Source organism: Vigna unguiculata, chromosome 7, assembly GCF_037176805.1.
Source record: "Vigna unguiculata cultivar grain cowpea cultivar isolate G323 ecotype 2 chromosome 7, ASM3717680v1, whole genome shotgun sequence".
Lineage (NCBI taxonomy): Eukaryota > Viridiplantae > Streptophyta > Magnoliopsida > Fabales > Fabaceae > Vigna > Vigna unguiculata.
The window spans coordinates 44399102-44416344 of record NC_140798.1 but is presented as its reverse complement, the minus strand read 5'-3'; the positions used below and the strand labels follow the sequence as shown (position 1 = coordinate 44416344).

The 17243-nt window shown below is 29.2% G+C and overlaps 2 protein-coding genes across 2 annotated transcripts; both read left to right on the top strand.

The window, feature by feature from the left end:
• The first annotated feature begins 1833 nt into the window (after positions 1 to 1833).
• On the top strand, positions 1834 to 4718 carry LOC114191910 (F-box protein SKIP22-like). The gene is made up of 2 exons (XM_028081363.2): positions 1834 to 3406; positions 4520 to 4718. The coding sequence occupies exon 1, from the start codon at positions 1968 to 1970 to the stop codon at positions 3348 to 3350; it is 1383 nt and encodes a 460-aa protein (XP_027937164.1). The 5' UTR covers positions 1834 to 1967; the 3' UTR covers positions 3351 to 3406; positions 4520 to 4718.
• Positions 4719 to 9672: 4954 nt separating this feature from the next.
• Positions 9673 to 12055, top strand: TUA2 (tubulin alpha-2 chain). Its single transcript, XM_028081366.1, has 4 exons — positions 9673 to 9894; positions 10486 to 10720; positions 10816 to 11186; positions 11272 to 12055. Exons 1-4 carry the CDS (start codon positions 9802 to 9804, stop codon positions 11920 to 11922), a joined length of 1350 nt encoding a protein of 449 aa, XP_027937167.1. The 5' UTR covers positions 9673 to 9801; the 3' UTR covers positions 11923 to 12055.
• The last annotated feature ends 5188 nt before the right edge of the window (positions 12056 to 17243 follow it).

Below are 17243 nucleotides of genomic sequence, written 5' to 3'. Positions count from 1 at the left end.
AAAACCTGCTTGACTGTTTATTTAAATTCAAAGATGTAATTCGTCAATATAAATTATAAATATTTTGATATTGAAAAAGTATTTGACAACACATTTTTTATAATTTAAATTTGAAACGAGTAAAAATACATTTTCTCCTTATGTTGTAAATATTAAATATATAATATTTAGTATAAAATAATTCCAATCATCATCTTATACAACATGGCATAATAAATACAGTCAAATGAATGAAGACACATATCAAGAAGGGTTGATGAAACTGATTTTTCTCTATGGATATATTATAAATATTAAATATCTTTCTACCACTGGAACACACGAGTCTAGTTCAAGAGATTGATTCAAAAGGCAAAGTTGGTGGTTGATTAGTGTTAAACTTCCTGATGACTTTTAGTTAAAAATTATTCTGTAGTTAGATGCTTATTTTTTTCAGGAAAAAAAAAAATGAGAATCATACGAACTAAGATACTTTACAGAATTTGACAACGTGTGTTAAACTGTACGATTATGGACAAGTTTAAATTAAAAATATATTACACTCAACTTTTATGACAGAGTTAACCATCTCTAAAACTGATATTGAAATTAATGTTCCCGACGTATATTGTCTTTCTGCATTTTCTTTAAGGATACAAATATTAAGGGTGTTTATCTTTGTGTGAATTTGACTTATGTATGTTTTTTCGAGGGAATTTAAAAGATAAAGTGAGTGAATTTAGAGATAAATGTTAAGAAAGTTAGTGAGAGATTTGAATGATGTAATAGATAAAAAAAATTATAATAGATAAAATTTAAGAATTACCTAACTACCCTTTTAATAAAAATAAAATTAAATAATTTTTAAATAAGTTAAAAATATTAAATTTTAATAATAATAATAATATTATTATTATTAATTATTACAATAATATTAATTATATATGATAAATAAAATTAGAGTGAAATTAATATAGAAAAATGGCACAAGGATAAAATTGTAAAGTGTAATTTCATCTACCAAATTTTCTATATAAAAAAAGTATGAAATTTTAAACTGCTTTTATAAATCTGTACTCTTATTAGTTGATTTCTTTGAAAACGACTCGAATAAAACCATAAATCTGTCGTTGTAAATCAACTAATTTAAACAATTAACTTAAACCAACATGCGCTTGCAATCGATTTAAACAATCAGTTTAAACGAACATGCACTAAGAAATAATACTTTATATATATATATATATATATATATATATATTATTTTTAAATATTTCATACTTTTTATACATTTTTTAAATCTTGTAATATGTATTTTTGAAGTAACTAATTTCATGAATAACGATACGATTGATAATTTTTACAAAATATATTCCCATTATTTTTCTTTATCATTTTAATTAAATAAAACTTTAAATATCAAAAATAAAGTATAAAATAAAATGAAATTAAATATTAAAATAAAAAATAATAATATAATTATCAATTCTTCAATTAAAGTTCAACTGATCGACTAATCTAAGTGAAAACACACGCATTATTATGTCTCATGTGTGTTATTTTTACAAGATAATAAACAATAATAAAATTATAATTATTAATGTTATTATTATAATTATAAAGTTAAATATAAATAATTTCTATAATTTTATTATGAGTAATTTTTATTTATTTTGTAAATAATTTTATAATTAAAAATAGTTAAAATTTAAAAAATATATATACAGATAGATACTGAAGGAATAAAATTAATAAAATGATAAATTTAATTAAAAAAATATTTAAAGGTTAAAATATCAAATATAAACACAAGAAAATCACTTTATTTCGTGTTTGTTAAGATTTCGAGGCTCACACATGCAAAGCAAGGTGATAACTATAAACCATCTGTCAACGAATTGAAGCACTGTGAGACACAAAACGTTTCTCAGTTTTACCATCAAACAAGAATTGAGGCAGAAAGAAGAAGCGACACAGAATCAAATACGATGAAACTGAGACTCAGATCCTTGGAATCCAAAGAAACCCTAAAAATCGATGTCCCCAATTCATGTTCTCTGCAGCAACTCATTGACACCGTTTCTCACACCATCTCTTCTTCTTCCTCTTCTCTGCACCTTTCCCTCAACAGAAAGGACGAAATTCGCGCCTCTTCGCCGAACGACTCTCTTCACTCCCTTGGCGTCGCCGCCGGCGACCTCATATTCTACTCTCTCAACCCCAACGCCTTCTCCCACGAAACCCTCCCCCACAAGCCAGAAACCGCTTCTCGCGACCGACCCACCATCCAAAACTCTCAGGAAACCGTCGCCTGCGACGCGCCCTCGAACCCCACCGTGGAAAAGCATCCGAGTTTGGATTCAGCGGAGGTTGAAACTGTCGAAATGGTTAATGGATCTGACGAGGCGGTGGTGGTGAGTACCAATTCAGAACCTTTCTTTGTGAGAAGGGTTTTAAAAGAAGCCCTCGGAAACAACGTCAGTGATTTCAAGTTGTTAGTTTTTACGGTCCACGGTGTGATTCTTGAGTCTGGGTTTGTTCGAATCGACAAGGATTCGGGTATGGCGGTCAGTTGTTCTCACCTTCTTGATGATTCTCCTTCTGCGTTTTCTTCGGTGATATCGTTGAGGTATGCCCTGCCTGAAATTCTGGTTAATGGTGCTTCGCATAGTGTGAATTTGAAATTTCAGACATTGGGGCATTTTGTGAATGTTTGTGGGTCGTTGTCTGATGATACTGGGTCGAGGTTGCACTATGTTTGTCTGGATAGACGTAAATATGTCAGGCCATTAGAGTTGATGCTGGCAAATTCTGAATCTAAGGGCAGTGTTAATGACGGGGAAGAGATTAGCTTTGGGAACGAAGTTTTTGAAATGTGGAAAATGGTGAAAGACAGGCTTGCATTACCACTGTTGATTGATCTTTGTGAAAAGGCTGGATTGGATCTTCCACCTTGTTTCATGCGGTTACCGATGGAGCTTAAGCTCTTGATTTTGGAGCGTCTTCCCGGTGTTGATTTGGCCAAAGTAGCTTGCACCTGTTCAGAGTTGCGATACTTGTCAACCAGCAATGAGTTGTGGAAGAAGAAGTATATAGAGGAGTTTGGGCAAGGCGAGACTAGAGGATGGCTTTTCAAGGATTTGTTTGCAGTGTCCTGGGAAACAAAAAAGAGATCGCAAGGGGTTCCTTTTCGACGACAAGGGGTTTCAAGACACTTTATTCTCCCACCCAACCCTTTTAGAATGCCTCCTGCTCCTCCAATTTGGGGTGGAGAATATGGTGTGCAGCCATTCTTTGGTGTTGCATTCCCTAGGTACCAGCCAGGCCGGATTATCATTCCTCCGTGTACTCTGAGAGATTTCAACCCATAAGCTGCTGAGTTAAATTCTCCTCATCAATGAAGTGTAGTGCTGGGACCCAAACCTTGGTATGGCTCAACTATTTTCTCCTTAGTTGTTTGGAAAATAAGTTGCTAAGTTGATGCATCATGAGTGTCTGTTTTTTGAATAAATGATGTTTATTGTAAGTATTTGATTTGTCGGTTTCATTTGTGTGTAGTTATATGTTTTGAATGAATGATAGTATTCCAAATGTGGTCAGGACATAGTTGTTCTGTTCAGTCTTTGTGCGTTAGGTTTGGTTCATGTTCATAACCAAGGCAAAGCCTAACGCTGTTCCAGCATATGTTTAAAACTTTTCGGATAATTTTCTTCAGAAATGTATGGACCCCATCCTTTTTGCTGTGTACATATTACTGTAGTACAACAGTCAAGTGTATAACGTTATTACTATAAAAGGATTTGAATCTTTTGATAGTTCTACTAAAATAGCCAATTAACCATATGACGCGGTATGTTATGAAATTAGAAAAAGTTCTTGATTGCTCACGATTCCTCCCAGCAGACAACATTGGTGTGATGCCAGGGGTAGTTCTTTACGGTAATGATACTCCTTTGTGCTATCGTGTATTTCATATTTGAAGAACATTGTTTTGAACTTAAAAATGTTTTGATAAAGGGTGAGAACCCAACCTTACTAGAAGTGAGGTTTTAGTTCGCAGTCTGTATGCTTGCAGTGTGATGTGTGTACAGTTTAACTTGATAAACAGATGTAATAAATAAATAAGTAGATAGTAGGATGATAGATAATGAAGTAAATGAACAACGCGATGACATTGTATCTTGATTCTTGCAAATGGGAATATCAGGGGCCAAAATAGAGCACTGTGCGTTGTGTTGACTTTTTTTTTTTTGTGGGTGGAGGTTTACTTTGTATTGGTAACTGCTAAACTACTCATTGCATACTCAAATAAATGGGACGTGTGACATTCTGAATTGACAACTGATTTATGTTTTTCTTTTCGTTGGCTATTCTGCTACTATTTTTGTCATGCATTAGGCTATAAGTTGAATCATGAAGTAGTTGTTTACCATTAATGTCATGAAGTAATGGGATCTCCATTGTTTGTTATCTTATATTCATAGCATAGCTCGGGTTTGAGCATGACTTCTTATAGTTCGGTACTTTTGCAATTATGCAGGCAACGAAGATACTGAAACAGGGAGCTGCTGTATTTGCCATGGAAACTGGAGACTGAAGTGAAAGGCAACCTCCATAAAGGAAGTGAAATAAACTGTTTTTGTATATAGTTTTTTTTGTTAAACTGCTTATGGATGTTATGACAATGGATCTTTCGAGTATTATTGAACGAAATGTGATGTTCAAAATTTGAGTGTATACATTGTAAATGGCCTCCATAAAACGACTCATAGTGTAGGAAAATACAAAAAACAAAGGATAGGAATATGGCTAAAGGGAAGTGATTTCAGGCACGGAATTTTTTGTAGAATGATTGGAATGGAAATTGTGTTTTTAAGTTGTAGTGTTATTTCATATCTGGAATAACTTGGACACATAGTTTCTGGTTTTTCTACATTGGGCCGCTCTGTTTGATACGCTAGAGGGGTGGGAAAGGAGCGGAAATGGTAGGGAAATTAAAAACATAGAGGTAGGGATACAGGTTCTATAGGCCCAACCCACTTATGTGCGTTTAGTTTTTTAACCCATTCAATTATAAGTTTTTTTTCTTTCTGCATCCCCTATCATGACTAACTGCACCCCTGTTAGGATTAACTACATTGCCATCATGACTAATTGCACCCATACTAACACAAAAAGAATAAAATAGACTTGATTGTTGCACAACACTATGACATTTAGAGGTGTTAATTTGGTTTAGTTCAGAGGACTTGGCACTGGTCATGGGTTAGGGTCAAAAAAGTTCAAAAGAAAAAAGGTTTCATCAAAGAAGTCCATAGGGTCAAAAATCTTACAAAAGTTCTGTGGATCAGGACCAACCTATGAGTTTTTTTCTCAGGACCAACCCATGAGTTTTTTTCTTAAACATGAAAGTTATATTATTTTTTAAAAAATATTATTAAACTTTCTGGCGACCTAGACGTGTCCGATGGCCCCAAGCGGGCTTAACGATTTGGACGATTCGAACTGGATCAACAATCAGGACGGATCCAATAATTCAAATAGGCCTAACGACTTAGACAAATTTGACAAATTTGACGATTCGGGTTGGCCCAATGATCTAAATGAATCTCGCAATGCATCGTTGACATTGCTACGGTGGAAAGAGAGAAAAGTGCTCTGGAAAGAGAGAAAACTCTAGAAAAAAAATCTTGTTCTAAAAATCTTATTTCATAATGTATTTAAAAAATATTGTCTTAGAAAGCTTTGGAACATAATCTCGAAATTATGTTCATGTATTTTGGAAATTTTGTTCCAAACGTTCTAAAAATTGTTTTAAGAAGGGTAAAAAACATTGTCTTAGAAAGCTTTGGAACATAATCTCGAAATTATGTTCATGTATTTTGGAAATTTTGTTCCAAACGTTCCAAAAATTGTTTTAAGAAGGGTAAGTGGTAATTTAAAAATAATCGGCTGTCACTATAAAATATTGGGGTGAAAGAAGAAAAAGATTCAATTAGAATTGGGTTGAACAAGTTTATATTATTTTAAGTTTAATAAATTCAATTCAACTGTATAATAAGGAAATAAATAAATATGTTATTATTATTATTATTATTATTATATATATGTATATATATTAAAGTTTATAATGTATTATTTTATCTGCACCATTATATAAAGAGATATAGCATGGTCACTTTAATTAGATAATTTTATTTTTTAATGAAAAATAATAATTTTCTTTAGTTAAAATTATTAAATAATTTTTCTTTCTACAAGTAGTGGTGACTATTTTTTAAAGTAATTTATATAATTATATCTATTTCATTATATAACGGAGATTTCTTTTTTAGTACACTTTTTCTTTTACTTGTATCAGTTTTGTGAATTAAAATAATTATCTTTTCAATTTTATCTTTTAATTATCTTTTTAAATCAAACATTTATTATTATTTTTTAATTAAAATAATCATTAACAGTGGAAATTTACTTAAATAAACAAAAATTATTACAACAAAATTATAAAAAATATTTCATTTATTTTTGTAATTATAATTTAATTATTTTTTATTATCATAAAAAAAGCGAATATACGTATGCATGATATAAACTTTAAAGGTTGTAAGTAATAAAATATATATATATATATATATATATATATATATATATATATATATATATATATATGTTAGAAATACAATTTCTATAAGTCAAAATAAAAATATATATAAAACTACAAATAAAAGTTATAAAATACGATTTTGGTATAAAAATATAGGTTAAAATATTTATTTAATCCCTATTTTCATTCTATTTTGTCATTTTAGTTATAATATTATTTTTTTTTGAACTATATCATAATTTTTTTCAATTTGGTTTATTTTTTTACTAACACCTAACGGTGTTTAATAATTAATATTAACATTAATGAATTATAACGGTTATGAGTCACTTGGTAGTTTTTTAATTTTTTTAAAAATTTTTTAAAAAATGTTCACGTGTGTCATGTACAAAGATAATGTTTTATATCCAATTTGGTTTATATATTCATTATTTTTGTTCTATTTAGTTTCAATTTTGTTTAGAATTGATGAATTTTTTGTTCCTCTCAAAATTGATACCAAATTTATTTTTATATAAAACTTATAATGATATTTTTATTAAATACTTTTTGTTTAAGGTTATAATTAATTTAAAATTAGAACAAAAATTTGAAGATGACAACTGAGACCATAGATCTAAAATTTTAAAATTAATCATCATCCTTCAAATTTTCGTTCTAACTTTAAACTAACTGTAACCCTAAACCCTAATATTTAATAAAAATTTTAATTTTAATAAAAACATCATTATAGTATTTATATAAAAATTAATTTTGATCTCGATTTGAAGAGAGACAAAATTGTTTCATTAAAAAAAATATGACTAAATTGAACAAAAATAATGAATATAAAATATAGGAACCGAATTGAATATAAAACATTGACTCTTATATGTAACTCATCGGGACCAACTATTTATTTTAACAAAAAAATTATACTAATATACTATAAATGTAAAAGAAGTTGTCACACAGCGGTAATTTCATTGCAAATCACATTAAAGTCATTACCAAATTACACGATTTCAGTGTTTATAGATTTGGAAGAAGTCACCTCAACCTTCTATCATATAAACTTTATCATAATTTTTCGAGATCGTATACTATTTGCACAACTTTTATTAAGCATAATTAATCGTATACTATTTACACAACTTTTATTAAGCATAATTAATTATGTTGAAGTCGACAGTAATCTTCAAGTTTTGAACATTTCCATTGAATTGTCATGTTTATGACTTGAGCTCCAAATGTCATAAATCGCCGATTCTAATGACAACTTCTTTAGAACAAATTCGAACTCAATTAGCATGATTTAGTCTCTTTATAAATTTTTAAAACAAAATCCAGATATGTAATTTTAGAGTTTAATTGACCATAGTAAAGAAAATCAAGAAAGAAAAAAAAAGAGCCTTAGGTCACAAATTCAACCATCAACATTCATATAATATATTGCACATTAATTTATTTTTGAAAAGTTCAAACACTTCATCAATAATCTGGTGGCACTAAAGATTTTGTTACAAAATAGTAATGATAATATAAATGTTTTTCTTAGTAATTATTGTAAATTGATCGACCAACATGGGTTAATTAAATAAAAGAAAGCACGTGCACAATACCGAAAAAATAGGTTTTTTTCCCAAACTTGTGCAATTTTTTTTCCAATTTCTTAAAATGGTGTAGTTTTTTTTTTTAATTTCCGGCAGAGGTAAGTCGTGAGAAAATGACACGACTTCATCTTAAAGAAGTCGTACCAAAATAAGACGATTTTAATTAAAATAAGCTGAAGTCGTGTCAACATGGAGAGACTTCTGTGTTATGAAGAAGTCGTGTCATATTCAGACGACTTTAATTAACATTTTAAGCAAAGTCGTGCCAATATGGAAAGACTTCAGTATTAAATTGTTAATGAAGAAATCGTCCCATATTGGAGAGACTTCAGTGTTGTATTGATAATGAAGAAGTCGTACCATATTAGAACGACTTTAGTTCGAATAAAAATTCAAAATTTTTTAGTCATGTTAATTAGTTAAATAATAATGCATATAAGTAATCATCATTATCATTATCTTCGATGTCGTCTATGTCTTAATTGAGGGTTCTGAACTGGATCGTCATCATCATTATCTTCACCTAGACCTAGACGACACCAAAGAAGACCTCCTTGTGACACAGACTCTCATAGATAACTTTCATGCCCTATTATAAGAAACCAAAATCATCATGAAATTTTTAATTACTTATATGCATTATTATTTAACTAATTAATATGACTAAAAAATATTTAATTTTTATTCGAACTAAAGTCATTCCAATATGGTACTTCTTCATTATCAATATAACACTGAAGTCTCTCCAATATGGGACGACTTCTTCATTAACAATTTAATATTAAAGTCTTTTCATATTGACACGACTTTGCTTTAAATGTTAATTAAAGTCGTCTGAATATGGCACGACTTCTTCATAACACAGAAGTCTCTCCATGTTGGCACGACTTCAGCTTATTTTAATCAAATTCGTCTTAATTTGACACGACTTCTTCAAGATGAGGTCGTGCCATTTTTTCACGACTTACCTCTGCCGGAAATTTTAAAAAAATAAACTGCACCATTTTAGAAAATTGGAAAAAAAATTGCACCAGTTTGGGAAAAAAACCTAATAATACGAAATGTATAACTTTTGTTTCTCATAATTTTGCTTCAACTAAATAAGTTATAATTTTTAGTCGATCTTTCAAATTGTTTTTTTATTTCCCATCTAACTATTTATTTTCTCCTTTACCAAAGTGTAAGTTCGCAAGTAAATGTCAAAAAAATGGAATAGCAGGGACACACACCCCAATCTTACCGTTGTTTTTACCGTTGTTCTTACCGTTGTTCTTTTTTAAATGCAGTCCAGTACAAACGGTAATTTTTGACTGGCCTCGGGCGGCAAAAAAGAATTTAAATTTCAAAAAATGTAAAGGATGGGAACTAACCATGGTTAGGAAGTTTGGTTACATGGGATGCAGACAGCTCAACTATTGCTAGCGCACCGTGAACCAACCCTGGTTAGAGACAATGACAGCGTAGCAACCCCATCTCTCTCCCTATAAAAGGAATATGCAATCCCCAAACTTTCCCTGCATCCAGATTCAAAGAAGGCGTCTTCATAAACGCCTTTCTTTTCCATTTCTTCTTCCTCTCTACGCTCCTATTACCTCGTTGCAAATTCGCTATTTTTAATCTGCGAAAATGAGAGAGTGCATCTCAATTCACATTGGTCAGGCCGGTATCCAGGTCGGAAATGCTTGCTGGGAGCTCTACTGTCTCGAGCACGGCATCGGGGTGAGTCTTCCATCTCAACATGCTTCCGTTTTTTCTTTTGGATTTTCGTTCAGATCTGTGTCGTGGAGGCTTCTTTCGTGTAATTCTGTTGTTGATGCGAACATTCGTTTCTCAGATCTAAGGAAATTCTAGCATTTTCTTTTTGAATTTTTTCTTTTCTTTATTTCTCTTTGATCCCTACTTTATTTAAACTAGGTTTTTATTATTTTTCTAAATCTGCTCTCTTTTTGTTTTTGTGTTCCCAGAGTTTATTTTTCAAGATCTGTTTGTAATTGCATTCTCTAATTAGGCTGCGAATCTATATTACCAATAAAATGACTTTAATGTATCTTATTCCAAATCATAATTGGGGTGTCGCTCTCGATTTTCAGATCTACACGTGAAGCTTGCAAGTTATTCTGATTAGATTGTTCTTTTAGCTGTTAGATTTAATGTTCGTGTTTATGATTTCAAACTTTAGCTCCTGTTATTGACAGTTTTTAAATCTTGTACTTTACGAAGCTGAAATCTACCTAATTGAGGAATTATGAAAAGTAAATATCGTTAAAGAAAGAAAGTACCGAGAGCTGATATTTCATGATTTTTATGCAGCCCGATGGTCAAATGCCAAGTGACAAAACAGTTGGTGGTGGTGACGATGCTTTCAACACTTTTTTCAGCGAGACAGGTGCTGGAAAGCATGTTCCACGTGCCATCTTTGTGGATCTTGAGCCCACTGTGATTGATGAGGTGAGGACTGGACCTTACCGCCAGCTTTTCCACCCAGAGCAGCTCATCAGCGGCAAAGAAGATGCCGCCAACAACTTTGCCCGTGGCCATTATACCAGTGAGTCCCAACTATGTGAACTTTTGTAATATTTTATGTGGGTGTTATAATTTCTTGCACTTATTGTTATATTTGTTGTTTGTACTCTATATCAGTTGGGAAAGAGATCGTTGATCTGTGCTTGGACCGCATCCGAAAGCTTGCTGACAACTGCACTGGTCTCCAGGGCTTCCTGGTCTTCAATGCTGTTGGTGGAGGAACTGGTTCTGGTCTTGGTTCTCTCCTGTTGGAGCGTCTCTCTGTTGATTATGGCAAGAAATCCAAACTTGGTTTCACTGTCTACCCCTCTCCTCAGGTCTCCACCTCTGTTGTTGAGCCATACAACAGTGTCCTCTCCACTCACTCTCTCTTGGAGCACACTGATGTTGCAGTGCTTTTGGACAATGAGGCCATTTATGACATCTGCAGGCGCTCCCTTGACATCGAGCGGCCCACATACACTAATCTCAACCGTCTTGTTTCTCAGGTAATAATTTGCATATTAATGAGATTAAGTGTAATTATTACCAAAAATTATGTGGATTAATTGATTTTTTTTTCTGTTGGATTAGGTGATTTCTTCCCTGACTGCTTCCCTGAGATTTGATGGTGCCCTGAATGTGGATGTGACTGAATTCCAGACCAACTTGGTCCCATATCCCAGAATCCATTTCATGCTTTCCTCCTATGCCCCAGTTATCTCTGCCGAGAAGGCTTACCATGAACAGCTTTCAGTGGCTGAAATTACCAACAGTGCTTTTGAGCCATCTTCCATGATGGCTAAGTGTGATCCTCGCCATGGAAAGTACATGGCCTGTTGCCTGATGTACCGTGGTGATGTTGTGCCTAAAGATGTGAATGCTGCTGTTGCCACCATCAAGACGAAGAGAACCATTCAGTTTGTGGATTGGTGTCCTACCGGTTTCAAGTGTGGTATCAACTACCAGCCACCTACCGTTGTTCCTGGTGGTGACCTTGCTAAGGTGCAGAGAGCAGTATGCATGATTTCCAACTCCACCAGTGTGGCGGAGGTATTTGGTCGCATTGATCACAAGTTTGATCTCATGTATGCCAAACGTGCCTTTGTTCACTGGTACGTGGGTGAGGGTATGGAAGAAGGTGAGTTTTCAGAAGCTCGTGAGGACCTTGCTGCTCTTGAGAAGGATTACGAGGAAGTGGGTGCCGAGTCCGGTGAGGGCGTAGAGGAGGACGAGGAGTACTAAAGAAGCTATTTCAGATTCTTGTACTATTTTCTGTGGTGTTTCATGTTCAGTTATTTTATTTTGATGCATGCTTCGCTGTTCAAGTTCTGGACTTAATGGCAATGTTCATGTTTATTTTGTTCCGCGAGTTCAACTTTACGGGTTAAAATTTGGCCTAAAAGAATTAATCATTTCCTGATTGACAAAAATAATTCAACTTTCATTTTATTTATCTGTTTACACGTATATCTAAATTCTTAATTACAAAAATTATCATCTATAACAATTTTCGTCAATAACAATTTATAATGGGATGATATGATGTAGGTCTGTTCATATTTTCGTTGTGTTATATTTATTCTTTTCCATTTTTGGTTTATTTTTCCTTTTTATTTTATTAATGGTGTTTAAATAACGTATTTGAACAGTGTGTCATTCAATGATTTATTTTATTTTATTTTATTTAAAAAAAGTTATTCAATTAACAATTATGTTACATGTGTCATGTGTTGTTGTATTATTATTTTTATTTAATTTAGTTATTATATTCGTTATTTTGGTTTAATTCAGTTTTATATTTTTTTTTTATTTTTGTTAAAATGAAGTAATTTTTTTTATTTTTAATTTGAAATCAAATTTAACCTTTTATAAAAATTATGTATTTTTAAAATTATTAATAAATTTTTAAATTTAATATAAATTATTATATTTAATTACAAATTGAATATAATTTTTATATTCAATTTTTAAATAAAATATAAAATATGATTAAAATATAATTACTAAATGTTTTAAAAAATTTAGTAATACTTGTAAAATTGACATTTAAATCTACAACATTTAAATTTTTTATTGAGTTTTTACATACTAAAATATAAAATTTCATATTTAAATGTTAATTTTATAAATGTATTTTTTTCTAAAAAGATTTTATCAGAAGAAAATATTTAATTATATTCTAATAATATTAATTTTAGAAAAAAATATTAGTAATATTAATAAAAGATATTAAATGGTTGACAAAATTGATTCATTTTAATAAAAATTGAGACTGAAATAAACAAAAGTGAGGAATTTAGAGAGTGAATTGAACAAAAATTAATATATAGAGGGACTAAATTGAACTAACACAATCACAAACTGATACGTGGCACAATTATATTTGACATGTGGACAATTATTTAAAATTAAACATTAATAAAGAAAAAAACAATTATTTAAAATTAAACATTAATAAAGAAAAAACTAGGAATTGATAAGTAATTAAACATCCTTAGTATAAATGATTAAATTGATCAAAAATTGACGAAAATGATGATCTAATTGAAAGCAAAATAAAAATGAAGACCAAATTGAACAAATACAACGAAAGTAGATACCAAATATATATTTAAAGCCTAAAATGGAATATTTCAAACTTTTATTATTGCGAGAAAATTTGAACCGAAATAGATATGTTATTTGTAATTCAGAATACTAACGCTAAATGCATAAAATCACATTTCTTGTTTCTCAAAACTATGTTTGGATGTAGGAGAACAATTATTGAATGACGTTAGAATAAGTTAATGTTTTCAATGCGGTCTAGAACAAAATTATGGATTCAACTTAATTTTGCGTTCCTTTTGACTTTGGGAAATGGTATTTTGATAAGTTTGATTTGAAAATAACTTTGACAAACAATCATTTTTGGTAAAAAAAATGTCTAAAATTTATTACTTGTATTTTTCATATTTTTCATAAAAAAATTACTCTATTTAGTAATTTGTTAAATATTTGTTTGTCGTATGAAGAAAATCATGTTTCTTGTCCCTCAAAACTATGTTTGGATATAAGAGAACAATTCTCGAATGATGTTAAAATATATTAATGTTTTCAATGCAATTTAAAACAAAACTACAAATTCAACTTCATTTTGCGTTCATTTTGACTTTGGAAAATGATACTTTGATAAAGTTTGATTTGGCAACAATTTTGACAAACAATAATTTTTGATAAAAATGTTCTAAAATTCTGTTAGTTTTGTAATTTTCATAAAAAAAATGACTCTATTCAATAATTTTGTTAAAAATTTGTTTGTTGAATGCAAAAAATCATAATTATTGTCACTTAAAACAATGTTTGGATATAAGAGAACAATTCTCGAATGATGTTAAAATAAGTTAATGTTTTTAATGCAATTTAAAACAAAATCATCAATTCAACTTGATTTTATGTCTGTTTTGACTTTGAAAAATAATATTTTGACAAACAACCATTTTCTTTAAAAGAATTCTAAAATCTATGACTTTTACTGTTGTAATTTTCATAAGAAAATAAAATATACTCTATTTAATAATAATCTTGTTAAAATTTTGTTTTCGAAATTTTATTTCCTTTGTAACTTTATTAGAAACTTTATTAGTAGAGAGAGGCCTGAATCAGCGCCTAATATTTTATTTAACTTTATCCTGTCATTTTAAACTTATTAACTAACTTCCATTTTAGAATTTCCAAATTCACAGCTTAAAAACAAAACTATGGATTGAACTAGATAAAGCAATTAAAATCGACTTAGTATAATACAAATTTACATTTGAGTAAGGATAATTTTTATTCAGTTTATTTATTTATTTATTTTTGACGATTGAAAAATAGTGAAAATCCTATTCTTTTACTCTTTCTAACCTTCCTCGCTTCTCCGCCTAGTTTTTTTTTTACCATATGACCTGTGCGTTGGATCATATTGTGTATTTTTAGCACGGACTTTCTTTCTGCACCTCCAGAGCATTGGTGACGAAAATATCCCCGTCAGTAAAGTAGTTCACAGTAATTAATATAATTAATATAATTACTGAAGTAGTTTGGTAGTTAGTTGGGGGTTTCATGTTTTTAAGTGAACCTGCACCCCTAATCCAGTTGTTCAACATCACCAATCACACTTATTTTACAACTCCGTTTGCTTTTTGTTTTGTAAGGACCTTCCAAGTACTGCTCCCAAATTGTTCAACTTTTTGCTCACTCTCTCTGCATTCAACTTCTTTTGCTCTTTGCAAACTTCATATTTCATGCTTCATTCCAGGTAACAAGTTATGCTTTGTTGTACTTTTTATTTTTTATTATCATGCTGTTTTGTTGTGTTATGTTCATATATTGTTGTTTTAATTATATGGTCATGGTTTTATCTGCTCTTCCATTGCATTCGAAAAACAAAAAATGTAGTTATCAGATTTCAATACTCGGAAACAGACAAACCGGATTTTAACATCTCCGCAAAATAATCTTACTAAATATCATTTTATTTTCTTCTGTAATGAGAGTTTTATCTTTCTATAGTATTTAGAATGTTTTCTCACTAAATTTATGTTATTTGGCTTTTCTTTATGTTTAGATAATTTTTTTATTTATTTTTATATTATCATATTATATATATATTTTTAAATTGTCTTAATACAATCAAAGCCAAATTTTAATTAGGTAGAGTGATCCGTATTAAGATTAATTTTTTTCTTTTTCTATTTTGAATGGTTTGATAAGAGGAAATGTTGTCATTACAATGTTTAATCTTTTGTTTGGCCTGATTTGAGATTCTAGAAGCGTCAAATAAAAAAACAATTCTAATAATAGGGTTGTCTCAATTTCAAGTAAAGAGGGTTAATATTTTATACGTAAGCAATGGTTTAAGATTGTTAAATATGTGTAAAGTCTGTAATATTTTAATTTATGTATGTAAAGGTGAAAATATACATAATAACTTCTTGTATGAATTTTGGAAAAATATGCTAATTATACGTGGGGTATTATTTTCAAGCATGGTAATGGTATTATTTTTTTGTGTAAAGGAACCTTTGGAACTTGTTTTGGTATTGTAAAATAATGAAAATTCTTGTACTGGTTGAGAATAATCGCTTTGAATTTGAATGTCTGGAAGGGAACATGGTGATGCTCTCTTAGGCGACATAAACTCATTCAAGGTTGATTATTGTTGTTTGTTGGGATGTATTAGATTAAATATTGATTAGGACAAGATTTAATTGAGTAATTATATATGTAAGATGACATATGCAATGGAAATATGACATGCATATTAATATATATAATGATAAGAATTAAATGAGATCATTATTATATATATCGCTTAATTATATCTTTACTTTATGATAAATTTTAAAATTTTAATTGAGTCCTTATTAAATCTTTGAAGTTTGTTGAGTCTTTAAAATTTTAAAATATTTTAATTGAATATCTGTAGTTAGATTTTACCGTTAAATATGACGAGGACATCATTGTCATGTTTAAATGTAATCACGTAATATTTCGTACATAAATTCTTAGAAGATTTACTGAATTTAATAAAATATATTATTAAAGCAAATTAAAATGATGAAATTAAAAGACAAAAAAACATAAAATTATAATTATAAAATACAAAATTAGATAATAATAAAATTATTAATATATTAAATATAAAAATATAAAATATGTAAAATATAAAAATATAATTTTATAATTATGAAGTTATGAAATTGTAAATTTAAAAAATAATAAAATTATGAAATTTTAAGATTAAAAATTATAAAATTTAGAAATTGTGAGATTATAAAATTACGAAATTATAAAATATAAAAATATGAATCATAAAAATAGATAATTAAAAATTTATGAAATTAAAATTATAAAATTCTATTTTTTTATTTTGTATTTAATAATTTTTTGATTTAATTACAATATAATTTTATAACTTCATATTTTGTAATACTATATAATTTTTATCTTTTAATTTTATATTTTTTAATTTGATAATTTTAATTTCTTTTAAGAATAATTTTTTTTAAATAAAGTAAATCTTTGATGGAGAAATTTAAGTATTTTGTAATAGAATAATATAATAACAATATTTAAGTAAAATGAGAATGTAAGTAAGATGTCACATTATACAACTAACAATACAGTATAATTATAAAGAATTAATTAAAAAAAATTATAAAGTTTTGAGGACGATATACCTCAACATATTAATAAAGACTAAATTAAAAATTTTTAAATTTATCCCTTACTCAAACCATAATTAAGTTTGTATATATTTATAATATTTTTGCAAATTGTGTACATGTGTTATATGCATTATGTGACATTGTTTTAATTTGAATTAGTTCACCCTTATTCCTTATTCGTGACTTTTATTAATTTATACGAGGATTATATGTAAGTGTTGTTGATAACTAACTATAATCATGATAATATATACAAAAGTGACAATAAATATTATAAAGACAAATTTATTTATATATAATTGTTTTTAGTATTAATAATGTTTTATAGAGAAATGGGAACTTAAAAATTGTACCCATGCTGATATTGGT